Source organism: Thermobia domestica, chromosome 13 (genome assembly GCF_964235325.1).
Source record: "Thermobia domestica chromosome 13, izTheDome1.hap1.1, whole genome shotgun sequence".
Taxonomy (NCBI): domain Eukaryota; kingdom Metazoa; phylum Arthropoda; class Insecta; order Zygentoma; family Lepismatidae; genus Thermobia; species Thermobia domestica.
In genome coordinates, this window is record NC_137466.1 from 180,153,501 (window position 1) to 180,167,042 (window position 13,542).

At 36.6% G+C, this 13,542-nt stretch overlaps 1 protein-coding gene across 1 annotated transcript in view; it reads left to right on the top strand.

The window, feature by feature from the left end:
• The window catches only part of Vps11 (vacuolar protein sorting 11), a 77,879-nt gene that overhangs the window by 15,316 nt on the left and 49,021 nt on the right, over positions 1 to 13,542 (top strand). The window contains exons 5-10 of the mRNA XM_081736999.1: positions 1,566 to 1,729; positions 3,927 to 4,016; positions 6,882 to 7,039; positions 8,784 to 9,005; positions 9,907 to 10,060; positions 11,480 to 11,626. Of these exons, the coding sequence (XP_081593125.1) occupies positions 1,566 to 1,729; positions 3,927 to 4,016; positions 6,882 to 7,039; positions 8,784 to 9,005; positions 9,907 to 10,060; positions 11,480 to 11,626 (935 nt within the window). The remainder of the gene's footprint in view (positions 1 to 1,565; positions 1,730 to 3,926; positions 4,017 to 6,881; positions 7,040 to 8,783; positions 9,006 to 9,906; positions 10,061 to 11,479; positions 11,627 to 13,542) is intronic.

Sequence of the window (13,542 nt, forward strand, 5' to 3'; positions counted from 1 at the left end):
TTCTGAAGCGGTTGATCACGAGCGTTGAAAAGTGGATAACCTACAATAACAGTGTGCGAGAAAGATTATGCTTACAACGAGGAAAGCATGAAAGAACGTCTTGCATCGCGAGCCATTGCTCCCGAGCAAAATGACAAACTCAGACTTGTACTTTCGACAATTAGCGCGAATGTACCTAGCATTTCAAAAGAAACTGCCCGAACCGCTCAATAAAAAGAGTCTCGCATATCACGCTGAGAAAACCGGACCGTATACACCTTTAGCGAACCGTTAGAGATTGACGGAACTTGGCTGGCTGGGATGTTTTACGGCATCCACCGGATAGCGCGGACCTGGGACCATCCAATTTGTTTCGGTCTTTACAGAGCTCGATGAAAGGCGTTTAGTTAATATCAAAAAAGGCCTGTAGAAACAATATATTGCAAATTTTTTGATCAGAAACCACGTAAGTTCTATAACGACTTGATTTTGACAGAAAAATGATAAAAGGTCATGAAAGAAAATAGTTCGTATATGGTTTTATAATGTTATTTTCATATAACAGTAAATGTATTCTCAATTTTAACCTTCAAAAGCTCAACACGTTTTAGACAACCTGATGTAAATGGATTGAGATATTAAATATGCGAGTTAAGCTCCTGGTTATACTTATTCAAATCTTGATTATTTTACTCGTTTTGCTTGACGAGGTTGATTATGTATAAAATAAATATAGGGTTTACACAAAAAAGAACTTTAAAATGAAACAGAATGGAAACTACAGTGATAATAAAATAATTCTTGTTTCATTGTGAAAAGCAACAATGGCATTATGTTTTAAAGATAATGTCGTTCAAATGTTTTCCTTGACTTCAGGGAATGGTGGCTTCGTGATAGAGCGCTTGCTTCTGGTGCGTGATGTTCCTGGCTCGATCCCCATCCAAGTAAGTTTGTGGTGGACATTCTGTTCGTGGGTTTTCTCGGATATTCCCGTTTCCTCCCACTTTCTCATTCCACCATTATTCACTGGCTTTACTCATCGTCTCCTTTAGCTGAAAAAAGGCATAATCGTGGGACGTTAAGCTGAAAGATTAATTTCATTTCATTTTTTTCTTCTTCAGTGGGTGGAATGGAGTCTGAGGATTCAATTTTAAACCATTCTTCTGTGGTAAATTTGCAGTGGTACATTGAATGTTTCTTTCAGTTTACGAAGTGTTCGTGACATTCCCATAGACCTTAGATTTTAGATAATCCCAGAGGAAAAGAATCCATGGGAATAGAAATAAAACGTCAGCTCACATCACTAATTCTCGACAGAATGCGAGCGATTCTGTTGCATTTTGATGGTAAATTTGTATAATTTCTGTGCGTTGTTGGATTGCGTATCTGCCCATCCTAATTTTCCACAGACTACTGCACATTGTGTCACAGTTTAGTCTCGCTAATACAGTCAGTGTTGTCAGATCACGATTTCAAAGTTCTGTAGTTTTTATTAGTAAACCTTATAAAACTAGTTATTTCGTTTGTTATTATTCTTTAATTTTCTGACGTGATTAACTCATTTGTTTTTAAAATTTCTGTTATAGGTGACATAACAAGAGAACGAACAGTGAAGCAAAAGTTGTTGAAAGAGGAGAGTTCGATTGTTACTGGCCTGGCATTTAGTGCAGGGAAACCGGCTCATCTCTTTGTGTCTACTAAGAAAAATGTTTTCCTTTACAACATTGCTGTTAAAGATAAGGAACGTAAGGTACGGTCTGTTTTATTGTTCTTGTGTCATTATGCAAATAAAGATTACCTTCTTTGGTGTATGATAATTCTTTATGAACGATATGAAAATAAAATGTCAGGAATTTTTTCTGCGTCCATAGCTCAAGAAGAACTTCATTTTTATTGTGTTATACACTTTTCTAGATAGCGCGTGTGTGCTAGTAACTTGAAGTAGGTCACTTAGGAGCAACCTGTTAAATAATAACCATACCAATTTACTTATAGAAGCTATGTAAGATGTATATTGAATATTAGAGGACAAAAAACATTTCTTACGTTATGTATATTGAATATTTAGAGGAGAAAAACATTTCTTATGTTGCGTAATTGAAAATTTAGAGGAGGAAAATATTTCTTAGTTATGTATATTGAATATTTGGAGGAGACGAACATTTCTTACGTTACATCCATGAAATGACAATATCATAACAGATGGTTTCAAAGTATCACGGTCCCTTTCTCAATACGCTCTCAGGACATGGTTATGGCTATTTTCCTTCCGTAAAATTCCATACTTCAAAAATACGTTGATTAAAGATGTGGACACTACATCAATAGAAATCTGTTACTACATACTAAGGTAGTTCCACATTTCGATGTTAAAAAATTTTCTTGCGATTAATAGTGAAATGTCAGTGTAGAACGTGTTGTCACCAACAAGGTTAGATTATCAAGTTTGTTCTGTTATATTTACAATTTGAGCTTAGGAATAAGAAATCAACAGTAGTAGATGTGCAACAGTTTGGTACGTTAGGATAAGATTTGTTTTTGGTTGACGAAATCCTTAGTTCAAATTCTGCCTGAAACAGTTTGTAATAGCGGTCAATTCAAGTAAAATAAATAAATAAAAGATATCAAATATACATAGTGATGCCGGATAAAGATAAAAATTGCTTTAATATAGAAATGAATTTTAAAAATTTTACTAATAATGGAGTTATGTATTTATTTATGTAGTGTGAAGTATATTTTACTCTAACAAAAAGTCACAAGTAATGACGATGAGAGAAAAATGCTGACTATACATCACTCAAAGCCGTCCGGTCGCCGTGCATTGTAAAGTCATGTGACATATACGTTGACAAATCTTAGAGCTGATAATCTTATATATAAAAGAGAACGCACAAATCCTTTGTTCCCTCATCACGCTAATACGGCTGAACCAATTTCTTTCATTTTTGGGGGGTTATTAGGATTTGGACCCTAGATGGTTTTTATCATATCACTTTAATTTTTAATTACCAGTGTCTTGAGATAATTGACCATTCAAGTGTCCATAACGTACAAATCCTTTGTTAGTTCATCATAGGTAAAAATAAACGCATTTATATGCAACCCGCATGACCGTGTCACTCGGCGGGTTAACATAAATGACAGGCGATATAATGTTAACATTTACTGCAATCTTCTATGGTTTTTATCATATCACTTGAAAGCGAAAAAGTAAAAATTATCTAAGTAACAAAGTTTATTGCGTTCCGGGGTGACCGCAGCGAAGCGGGGTGAACGCTGCTAGTGTGAAATAAAGTATTTCACCGGAAAATTGCAAAAGCTGAAATGATTCTAAATATGCTTCAAACTGTATCTTAGGTTTACATATTAAGGATGCAAAAATAAAATAATGGGAACTCATTTCGTGTTCGTGATCAAGGTTGAAGATTTTCAACGAAATATTGAAGTAGATACTTTACTCACATGCAGAAGATAAAGTGAAGTAAGAGTATTTACTTATGGAAAACATAGGATGCATATCTACTATTCATCGTCTTAATATTATAAATTTCTTTTCTAAATATGAAGACTCATGATTGCAAATATTCATTTGGATATGTCTATCATATGAGAATTCCCATTAAAAATTTCAGCAATGACAGACATATACCAAGATTAGTCTAAATGAATGCAAGAATGTATTAAGTAAGGATGTTTTAATGACTAATATTATTGTGATTTTCTTTTTTACTTTACTTTACAAGTAATTATTTTTGAGCTGTATATTAACTAAATATGTAGGTAAAAAAAAATCGTTGTAAAGTTAATGTAAATTCGTAGTTTTAAAGCTCCAAATCATAGCCGCAAGGAGGAATTTTAAGACTGATTCAAGTGAATGATAGGAACTCAATTATCTGCAAATGTTTGTTTCTTTGTAAGTTTTAGAAGATGCTTTTTATCCTCAGGTTGACCTAGATAGCATGGGCTGTTCTCCTGGTTGCTTCGTCCTGGCAGACTCCATTCCTGATAGCCATTTTATGATAGGAAGAAATGATGTAAGTTTCGTCCACTTTTTTCTTCTTCATTTTGAGTTGATATTACGAGGGCGAGTCAAAAATTATCTACAGTTTACTTCATGAAGCTAGGGTTATACTATGCACATCATTTTGCTACGTAGTCTCCCTCCTTATCAATGCACTTGGCCCAACTGTCAATGAACTTACGTATTCCTTCCAAATAAAAGGTTTTTCGTTTGTCGTGAAGCCACTTTTGCACCGCATTTTGCACGTCTAAATCTGACTTTACAAGTATGAAAACCGAGCTCGTCGTGGATGATTTGATGGGCAGAGCCATGACTGGTGTTCAAAGCAGCTGCAACCTCATCGATGGTGATTCGCCTATTCGCCAGAACCATCTCTCGAGCTTGCTGAATGTTGGCATCTGTAGTGGAGGGTGACGGCCGTCGTGCTCCCTCTTCATGCGTTACACTTATTCGACCATTTTTAAACTTCTCGAGCCACAAAAACATAGTTTTACGTGATAGTGCACTTCTCCCATATTGCGATGATAGTCTGCGATGAATGTCTGCCCTTTGACATCCTCCGACCAGAGGAATCGGATCACTGCTCGTTGTTTCTCTTTTCTGCAAACTTCCAATGGAGCAGCCATAATATATCTGCAACAGAAAGAAGCAAAATGGGGGAATTAAGATCACACTTTCACAGCACTGCCACAACAGTATAACAATAAAATATGCGAGGACAGAAGACAAAATGCGCAATATAAGAAAAGTTATGACAAAAGTGTAGATATTTTTTGACTCGCCCTCGTATATTCGAAAATAACCAAGACTGCGAAAAGTTCCGTATTGTTGAGAGATACATTTATAAGTAAATTGTGATTTCATAAGCTTGGTGACGTTGCTCAAAAGGACGAATTTGATTTAGAGGAATATTATGTAATCTAATTTAACCTGATACGTGTTCAATGACCAGGTATTGGACAATGGAAGCACTTGTGGAAGTCTTGTATTAATACGGTGTTGGTCCAACTTTAGCTTGCAATACAGCTTGAATTCTGGACAGAATAGATCGATACAAATTCTGAAGAGTGAGGAGTATATTTGAAACCATTCTTCTTGCAGCACATTCTCTAGCTCACGTGGAGATGAAGGCAGTGGAAATCGATGCCGATCCCTGTTTCTAAAGCAGCCCACAGGGGGTAGATGATATTCAGGTCGGGGAAGGACGGACGGGGGGTGGGGGGGTGGAAATGTTGAACTTCATCAGTGGTGTGAATGGGGGCATTACTATTCAAGAATGTGGCATTTCCATCTGGAAGTAAAGTTTGAACCATTAGGGGACCTGATTTCCCAAGAATTCTCTATGCACTAATCCTGTGACCTGACCGTGCAGTGTGACAAAGGGGCTACCGAATACCATGATATAGCGCCCGAGACTGCAATAGACCTGTCACCATATTTAACAGTCGGACAAAGGCAGTCTGCATCGTATGCTCAGTGTTCGCCAGACAAACACGCGTCCAGTAGTAGAGAAGAGAGTAAACTCGTTCAAACAAGCGACATGTTGCTACTTCTCCAACGTCCAGTTTTGTGGACAATGTAACATGTACGTCGTCTTTACGCATTCGTGTTGTCGTTTATTAGAGGCTTGGTAATAGCTGCATGCCCATGGATACCTATTTTATGTAGTTCCCACTTCACTGTTTAGGATGAACTTGGGAATTTAGGTGCTGATTAAGATCTGCAGACACATTTTCGGCCGTTATTTTCTTTCGCCTTGTCGGGCCGCGGTGGCTCAGTGGTAGAGCGTTCACCTCTGGTACTTGGGGTCCCGGGTTCGATCCCAGCCCCCGCCAAGTGAACTTTGTGGTGGACAAACACCGTGTGCGTGGGTTTTCTCGGGGTTCTCCCGTTTCCTCCCACTTTCTTCATTCCACCATTTCATTCATCACTCATTATCACCGTCTCCTTTAGCCTAACCGGCATAACCGTGGGACGTAAAACTCAAAGATTTCATTTTTTTCTTTCGCCTTGTCAAAATATGTTTCAAGGCCCGGCGATCCCTTATCCTGCAGTTTCATTTTTCGATCACTGTTGGGTTTTGCCCACTCTGTTCTGCCATACACTGTATATGCAGTCGTGACTTTCTAGACCTTGCCTTGTGTTACATCGCATAACATCACTGTTTTGCTCACCGATGGTCCAGATAGACGGGTCTGTAACTATTAGTCCTCTTTAAAACTCCATCAGGTCAGACAGACTGGACACTTATCACAGTTCCAATTACACTGCCCAAATCAACTATTTCTGCATAGTTCATGTGGTTTACACAGTGTCCAATGTTAGCAGACATAGTGAAAATGTGTCCTACTTTCGACAGGTGTTCCCATTATTTTGTTCAGTGCCTGTTTGTATAGACACTGGGTTGTCCAAGTACAGAGGAAGTCTGAATAGCTGAACGCAGACCTCAAGAGTGAAACATATTAACTGGTCCAAAAAGCCAATCAGTTAACATAGTATTAACGCACCGATAAAGAAGCTGTAGGCCCTAGTTTGTTATCGGTCCAGTCGCGAATATTTTTCATTCTTCGTATTTCATTATTCATTTTATTTTTTTTTCTTTCTTTTTTTTCTGTAAATTTATCTTTTATGTCGTAGGTTCGTCTGTGACACTTGACTAAAACATCTTCACTGGTTTCAATTTGGAAAGCGAACGTAATGTATCCATTCACGAGGTTATTTATAACTTGTAATAATGTTCTGACAGGAATTCGATTAAAAATATGTTGTAAGTAACGATTATCCTTCCCTTCAATATTTAGTTTGTACTTTTAAAAGCTGCATGTGACTTCAATGTTAATTTATGATCTTTCTTTTTCATTATGCGATGATATCACAGGCTGTGTATTGTTACACATCTGATGGCAGAGGTCCATGTTATGCTGTGGACGGGGAGAAGGTGATGCTTCAGTGGTTTCGCAGTTATTTAGTCATTGTAGCTCGAGATACGAAAGGCACTCCCCGAACGTCAACTGCAGTCTCAGCGACATCGCCGAGGTAAATTCATTTTATCGACTTTGTATCTGTTTTACGTTTCTATTAATGGGCATGTATAATGGTTTCAGGAAGTTTTAATTTGAAGAGATTAAATTCATTAATATTTTTTTTTTTTTTTTAATTTCCTCTTTTGCTAACCATATTTAAATAAATAAACACTCTCTGCTTTAGTTACTGCCTGCTACCATGCAATTCCGCTAATATGCAACCAACTGACAATATACATCCGCCAGTTGATAATCATAAAACTTTCTTCTTCCACGATATTTATTCATCTCACCAATAGTTACAAATCATCCATTGTAATAATCAGTGTTTCTCAAGTTACACACTTTCTGACCATGTATGAATTCCAGAAACATCTACATTTACTCATCATCACTACGCAGAACAACAACGACAACTACGTATTTTCAAACTTAGTTTTCTTCCACACGGCACTGTCATTAATTATAAATATCTATATCCCGTCCTACATCCAATATACGAGAGTGATTCAGAAAGTAATGTCTCCAAGGTGATACCTTTATTTGTGTTTGGCAGATAGCACCGATACAAGTATCAGTGGAAAGCTTGAAATGTCAGCTAGAAATGGTGGCATCATTTTTCAACATAGTCCCCATTTCGGGTAACACGTTTGCGCCAACGCGAGACAAGGTTTTTCATGCAGTCGGCGAATAATTGTGGTGGCTTCTGGCGACACATTACCGAACTGCTATTTCCACCTCCGCGTCACAACTGAAACATTGGTCCTTAAGGTTATCCCTAAGTTTGGGGAAGAGCTAAATGTCACAGGGTGCAAGATCCGGACTATAGGCAGGATGAGGGAGAATGTCCGTGAAGCTCAGGCACTGCAGTGCTTCCTGAGTTTTGTGGCTTGTGTGTCGACGAGCATTGTCGTGGTGCAAAATTGCCTGTTTATCTTTGTGAGTGCGCTGCAATCTGGCCCGCAGTTGCTTTAGGGTGTCAACGTAGCAATCTGAGTTTGTCTGACCGTTTCGCAGATTTTCAATACGCACAACACCATGCCAATCCCAGAAGAGGGTCAATAACACTTTGCCAACAGATGGGATAACTTTGATTTTTTTTCGGGAGGAGAGGACGTGTGGCGGCACTCCATCGACTGACAATGCTGACGTCAATACAGGCATTCCCGTAAACTGCAGTCATACGACGATGAATGTTCCTGGGCACACAACCTTCCGCAATCAGAAATTCAGTGGTTCAACCGGACGTTACCACTGGATGCCATGGATTGCTCCATTACTCTGGAACGAGAAGGTGAAAGAAGTGACATTCCATAGATTATACATCGGTACATTAATGATAAACAGTTCAGAATGTTTGCAGTACTATTAGTCAAGTAGTGGGCTTGGAGGTATTACTTTCTGAATGCTCCTCGTATTTTATCATCCTCCCAACAGTGCGTTCTCGTAACAGTATTTATTCTGGTAACGTAAAAGATACATACTTGAAGACATACTATTCTGGTGAAGTCACCGACTAAAAGCATATCAGGATGATGTGCACTAGTCAAACTGGTTTTTTCGATTATAATAATGTATGGCCTGCTTGGTATTATTTGCTCATAATTTTAAAGTTCAAACTAAGAAACTATCACAGGTTGAGATTATTACAGTATGCAAATTACCACCAGATTTTTTTGCACTAGTGAATATATATATATATTATGACAGGGGTACTAATCATATCTAATATTTATGTTTTTTTTTTTTTTTTTCAGTGAAGAAGCGAGCTTAGAGAAGCACATGGTAACTGTTCTTGATATCCAAAACAAATTTATTGTATTCTCGGCTCCTATGAGAGAAGTTCAAGCTGTACTGGCAGAATGGGGTTCTTTTTATGTCTTAGGTGGAGACAAGAAACTTTATCATTTGTCAGAAAAAGATCTGCAGTCAAAACTAGCACTTTTGTTCAAGAAAAATTTATACGACGTATCTATCAGGTGAGTGAACTGAAACATTTAAAACTGTATATGTGTATTAGTAAAATTTTTATAGTTTATTTTATTAGTATTTCGTTAACTATTATAACTTTCAGTTTTACGTCCCACAGTTATACCATGTTATAGTTGCCGAATAATAATGATACTTCTAGTGTATTTTTATGTTCATGTAATGTGCAACACATTCGGTGATGGATTTTGAAGGAAGTCACATTGATAAAAATTACCTTTCTGTAGCTACAAGCTATGGGAAGAGAAGTTATTAATGTAATTGCACATTAGTAAGTTTTCTTACCTTAGTTTGTATGGATATTTAATTGGACTTCCCTCAAGAACCGCCACTGTTGAAGATTATGATTGATCTTAGAGATGGAGAGTGTTGAGTATATATTTGTGTATTCAGAATAAATATTAAAAATAGCTATTTTCGTTAAACATTCGACAATACTCAGTAGTCATAGGGAAAATAAGGGATAGACTTTAACTCTTCCGTTATAATGAACCAATGTATGACGGTTAAAATTCTCATTCCGAATCGGGAGATCTTGGGTTGTAATCCGGATGCCAACTATCCTGACAGAGATTTTCCAGGCTTTTATCTGAAGTTTTACTACGTGAGTGGTACCACGATCATTTCCGATTCACTTTAAAATTTTTTTCCCATATTTCATCGTTTTTTTTTTTTTTTTCGTTAGTGCTGTGTTTAGAACTATGTTAATAAGAATTTTACTTTAAAATATCTTATTACAAACAAGAGTGTTACATTATGCTGTTATCAAAGAACTACTCTATTTAATTGTAGTGTATGTTACAAAATACAGTACGCTGTTGTATTCTACATAAGTTACCATTTTCGTATAATCAGTTTCCTACGTTTGTCTTCATATGTATTTTCTTTTAGGATCGCAAAAAGTCACCAGTATGATTCAGATGGTCTAATTGATATATTTCGGCAGTATGGAGACCATTTATACACCAAGGGTGATCACAACGCAGCTATTGAACAATATATCAAAACGATTGGTAAATTGGAACCATCATATGTTATAAGAAAGGTAATTTATTCAGTATATTTGTTACTGTGTGACGTATGTCATTATGATTTCAAGTTATAAAGTAAAATAAAATATTAACTTCTGGTAAAGTTATCTTGCTTACATATGTATACATACACAAATATGCCGTCTTTTTTTTTTTTTTTTTTTTTTCATTTTTATACTATGTTAAATTCAGCTCTATTCCTTACGGTATAAAGTTATTCAACATTGAAAAGAATGTTACTGTAATATAAGAAAAAATAATATGAAAGAAAATTACAAAAAAAAAAAAAAAAAATGTAGGATGACACACAGAGTGAAAAAGTGACTAACTGGCCACGACTCGAACTCGAGACTTCCGGCATACCGTGCCGATGCGCTAAACATTACACCACCCAGTCCGCTTCTCAGAACAGCGACTTTCTCATTCTCGAAGTCGGTGCTCTCCACTCGGATCAGTGAGAGTGAGTGGTTGTTCTGGGAAGCCGACTGGGTGGTGTATTGTTATAGAATTCACATCTACAGAGGATCTGGCGTGTGTAAAAATCAGTTGTTTTCTCTTTTATTAATATATTTCGTAGGATAGTTTTAATTATTTTAACTTCCAAGTAAGAAATGTCGATGGAAAGCAAACGGAAAGGCACAGCAGAAACTAACAGAGTCCAAAGAAATGAACCTTTGTAGGGGGAATATTTCTAGAGTATTTCAGCTGACTTTGACTTAAACAGCGTTTTCCACGAAGTAAAAATAAAGTTTCAAAGGGTAAGAATAATAAAGTGGAAATCAAAATAATTGCTATAACAAAGGACTCACAAGCAGAGGGTACGATATCAGGACTCAAGTTGCGCAATATCCTTAAAGAGCATCAAGTAATTAGTTAATTACCAAGTTATTAGCTGCAGTCCGCCAATAGGGAAAAAGTCATGGGACTTCAAAAGGAATATGGAGGCCTGTGACTAACACAAGAAAGAAAGCTTTTCTTCTGTCTCTCCTATGTATTTGGGAAGGTGAGATAGCGATCCAAATGACATGTTCAAGCCACACAGTTGAATGTGGAGAGGAAAAGGATTGAATGATAAAAACAAAAACAGTCTGATGTGCACATTGTACAAACTGCTTTTGTTTGGGACATGTTATTCATTTATTTATTTTTAGGCTCTGTTGGGTTTGACACGTACTTGCTTGAACTTGAATGGTATTCTCAACATTAAAATTTTATGTAAAATGTTTCTACATCCAAGAAATAATATCTGCTACATTTTAATCAGTTTACAGATCTTGTCAGTTCCTTGAAATGTCTGATTTTGAAGATTGAATTAACCAGAGTTTTTCATAGTTAATACTCAAATTGAATGCAATTGAATGTATTCAATTTTTATTCTGAATTTTTGTGATCGCACTGTATGAAGTCCTAAATTGTATAATTATCTCTTTCAGTTCCTTGATTCTCAGCACATTGATAATCTGACAACATACTTACAAGCTTTACATAAACAAGGCCTAGCGACAGAAGACCATACAACTTTATTATTAAATTGTTACACCAAACTAAATAAGACTGATAAACTAAAAGAGTTTATAATGGTAAGTAATGAATGACTGAATGTGAAACAGTCATTCTTGCGATACATTTAAATATAATGTCTCATACACAAGGTGTAATGGCCGTCTGATCATGCATGATAGGTTGCCCCGCACTTCTCTCTCCATTTTTCCTTAACTTTCCAGTGGCACATACTAATGGTAATTTTCAATATATTGTATATGTTTCATGTTTCTGTTGTAAGTAAACTTAAATGAATCGATTTAAATTTTGTATGATTACCAATTGATACGATAGGGTATTTATCTGTTAACTTAAATAAAAGTTCTCATAACACTCAAAGAGTGAAAAGTGAATGGCTGGACCGAGACTGGAACCCGGGATCTACGCCATACCGTGCCGATACGTTAACCACTACGCCACCCAATCCGCTTCCCAGAACAACCATACACTCGCGCACTCGTGAAGTCGGTGCTCTCCACTCAGGCCATATGGTTTGCACCACAGCCTAACTGTTATGTTTGGACAATCCAGTGTTCATATATTGAGAACACCTTTTGACGGTTGTAATTTCGTCTATTCTCATACCTTGAAATCTGCGTACAGTTTGAAGGCACTCCTTGCTCTTCCTCGGTGCATCTAAAGAAAAACTTAACCACTTCCTGGTCCACTTTATCCAGAGTAACCAGGTCCTGACGGACCAACCCGAGCTGTTACGTTTTCCGAATTTGTTTCAATTTAGACCAGCACAAGTAAATTCGCACTTGCTTCCTCGATCGTTGTTTCCTAATTTATTGCGAGATATTTCTTGTACAACATACTCACGTTTGGGAAGAAATTCGACCAGAAGTGACCTACTTAGTAAATCGAAATAACTCGGGTTAAACCGGGAAGCGGTGCTTCGTACAAGACATGATGTATGAAATATTCTGCTTGTCCATCACGTAGAACTAAAATGATGGAATAAGTTTAAAATTCCATAGCAAGATGTCCTTCTCTTCCTGATTTATGAATAATGAAAAGCTTTTGATATATAGTTCTATGTAAGATCACAAGTAATGAATATTTAAATGATGAATCATTCAGCAGTCTTGTAACATACATGACACTTAAAAAAATAAATAAATAAATAATAAAAAAATTGAAATATTTAAACACGCTTAAGAAGTAGTTGCTTTGTAACAAGATTTACAACTGTGAACCAACTCATTACTGTTGTGTAGAATTCAACTTTTCCATAGCCCTCCCTGTTGGTCTAGTGGCTAGCGCATGTCTTTGATGCACGGGATCCCAGATTCGATTCCCAGTAGGAGAGTACAAAAATTTAATTTCACAATCATTCACTTCTCACTAATCATCCGTCTCCTTCATCCTAAGGGCGTAATTTTATTGGACATTAAACTAAAAAATGTCATTTCATTTTTACGAAACATTTTAAAAAGCACGATAGCTTAGTAATAGAGAGCTCATCTCTGATGCTAGAGGTCTCTAATTCGTTCCCAGATCATTTGAACTTGTGGTAGACAATACGGGGTTTTCTCCGAGTTTTCCCGTATACTTCCATATTCTCACTTCATCAATTCACCATTCCACCATCTTCATTAATCTAAAGATCATAGTCTTGGAAGTAAAACTAGAATTTCCTTTCACGAAACATATTTTTAAACTTCTTTTGAGACTGTTCTTTCGACGATGGAATAAAATGTACGTTTCTAAACGCTTTGATTTCCTTGGTTTTATTTCCATCTTACATTTAAGAGCTTGACTGAATAATACTGTCTAGGCATCGAAAACCAGCCACGTGTTGTCTTTTTCTTCTTCAGGTTTTATAGCTGACACATTTCTTCTTTCCAGTTACCGTTGCTTTTGTTTTTATTTTCATCTCGAATTCTTCACAGCTTTTTCTGAAACTAATTCACATTCAATTATTTATTCAATTAGTGGTAACTTTTTTGAC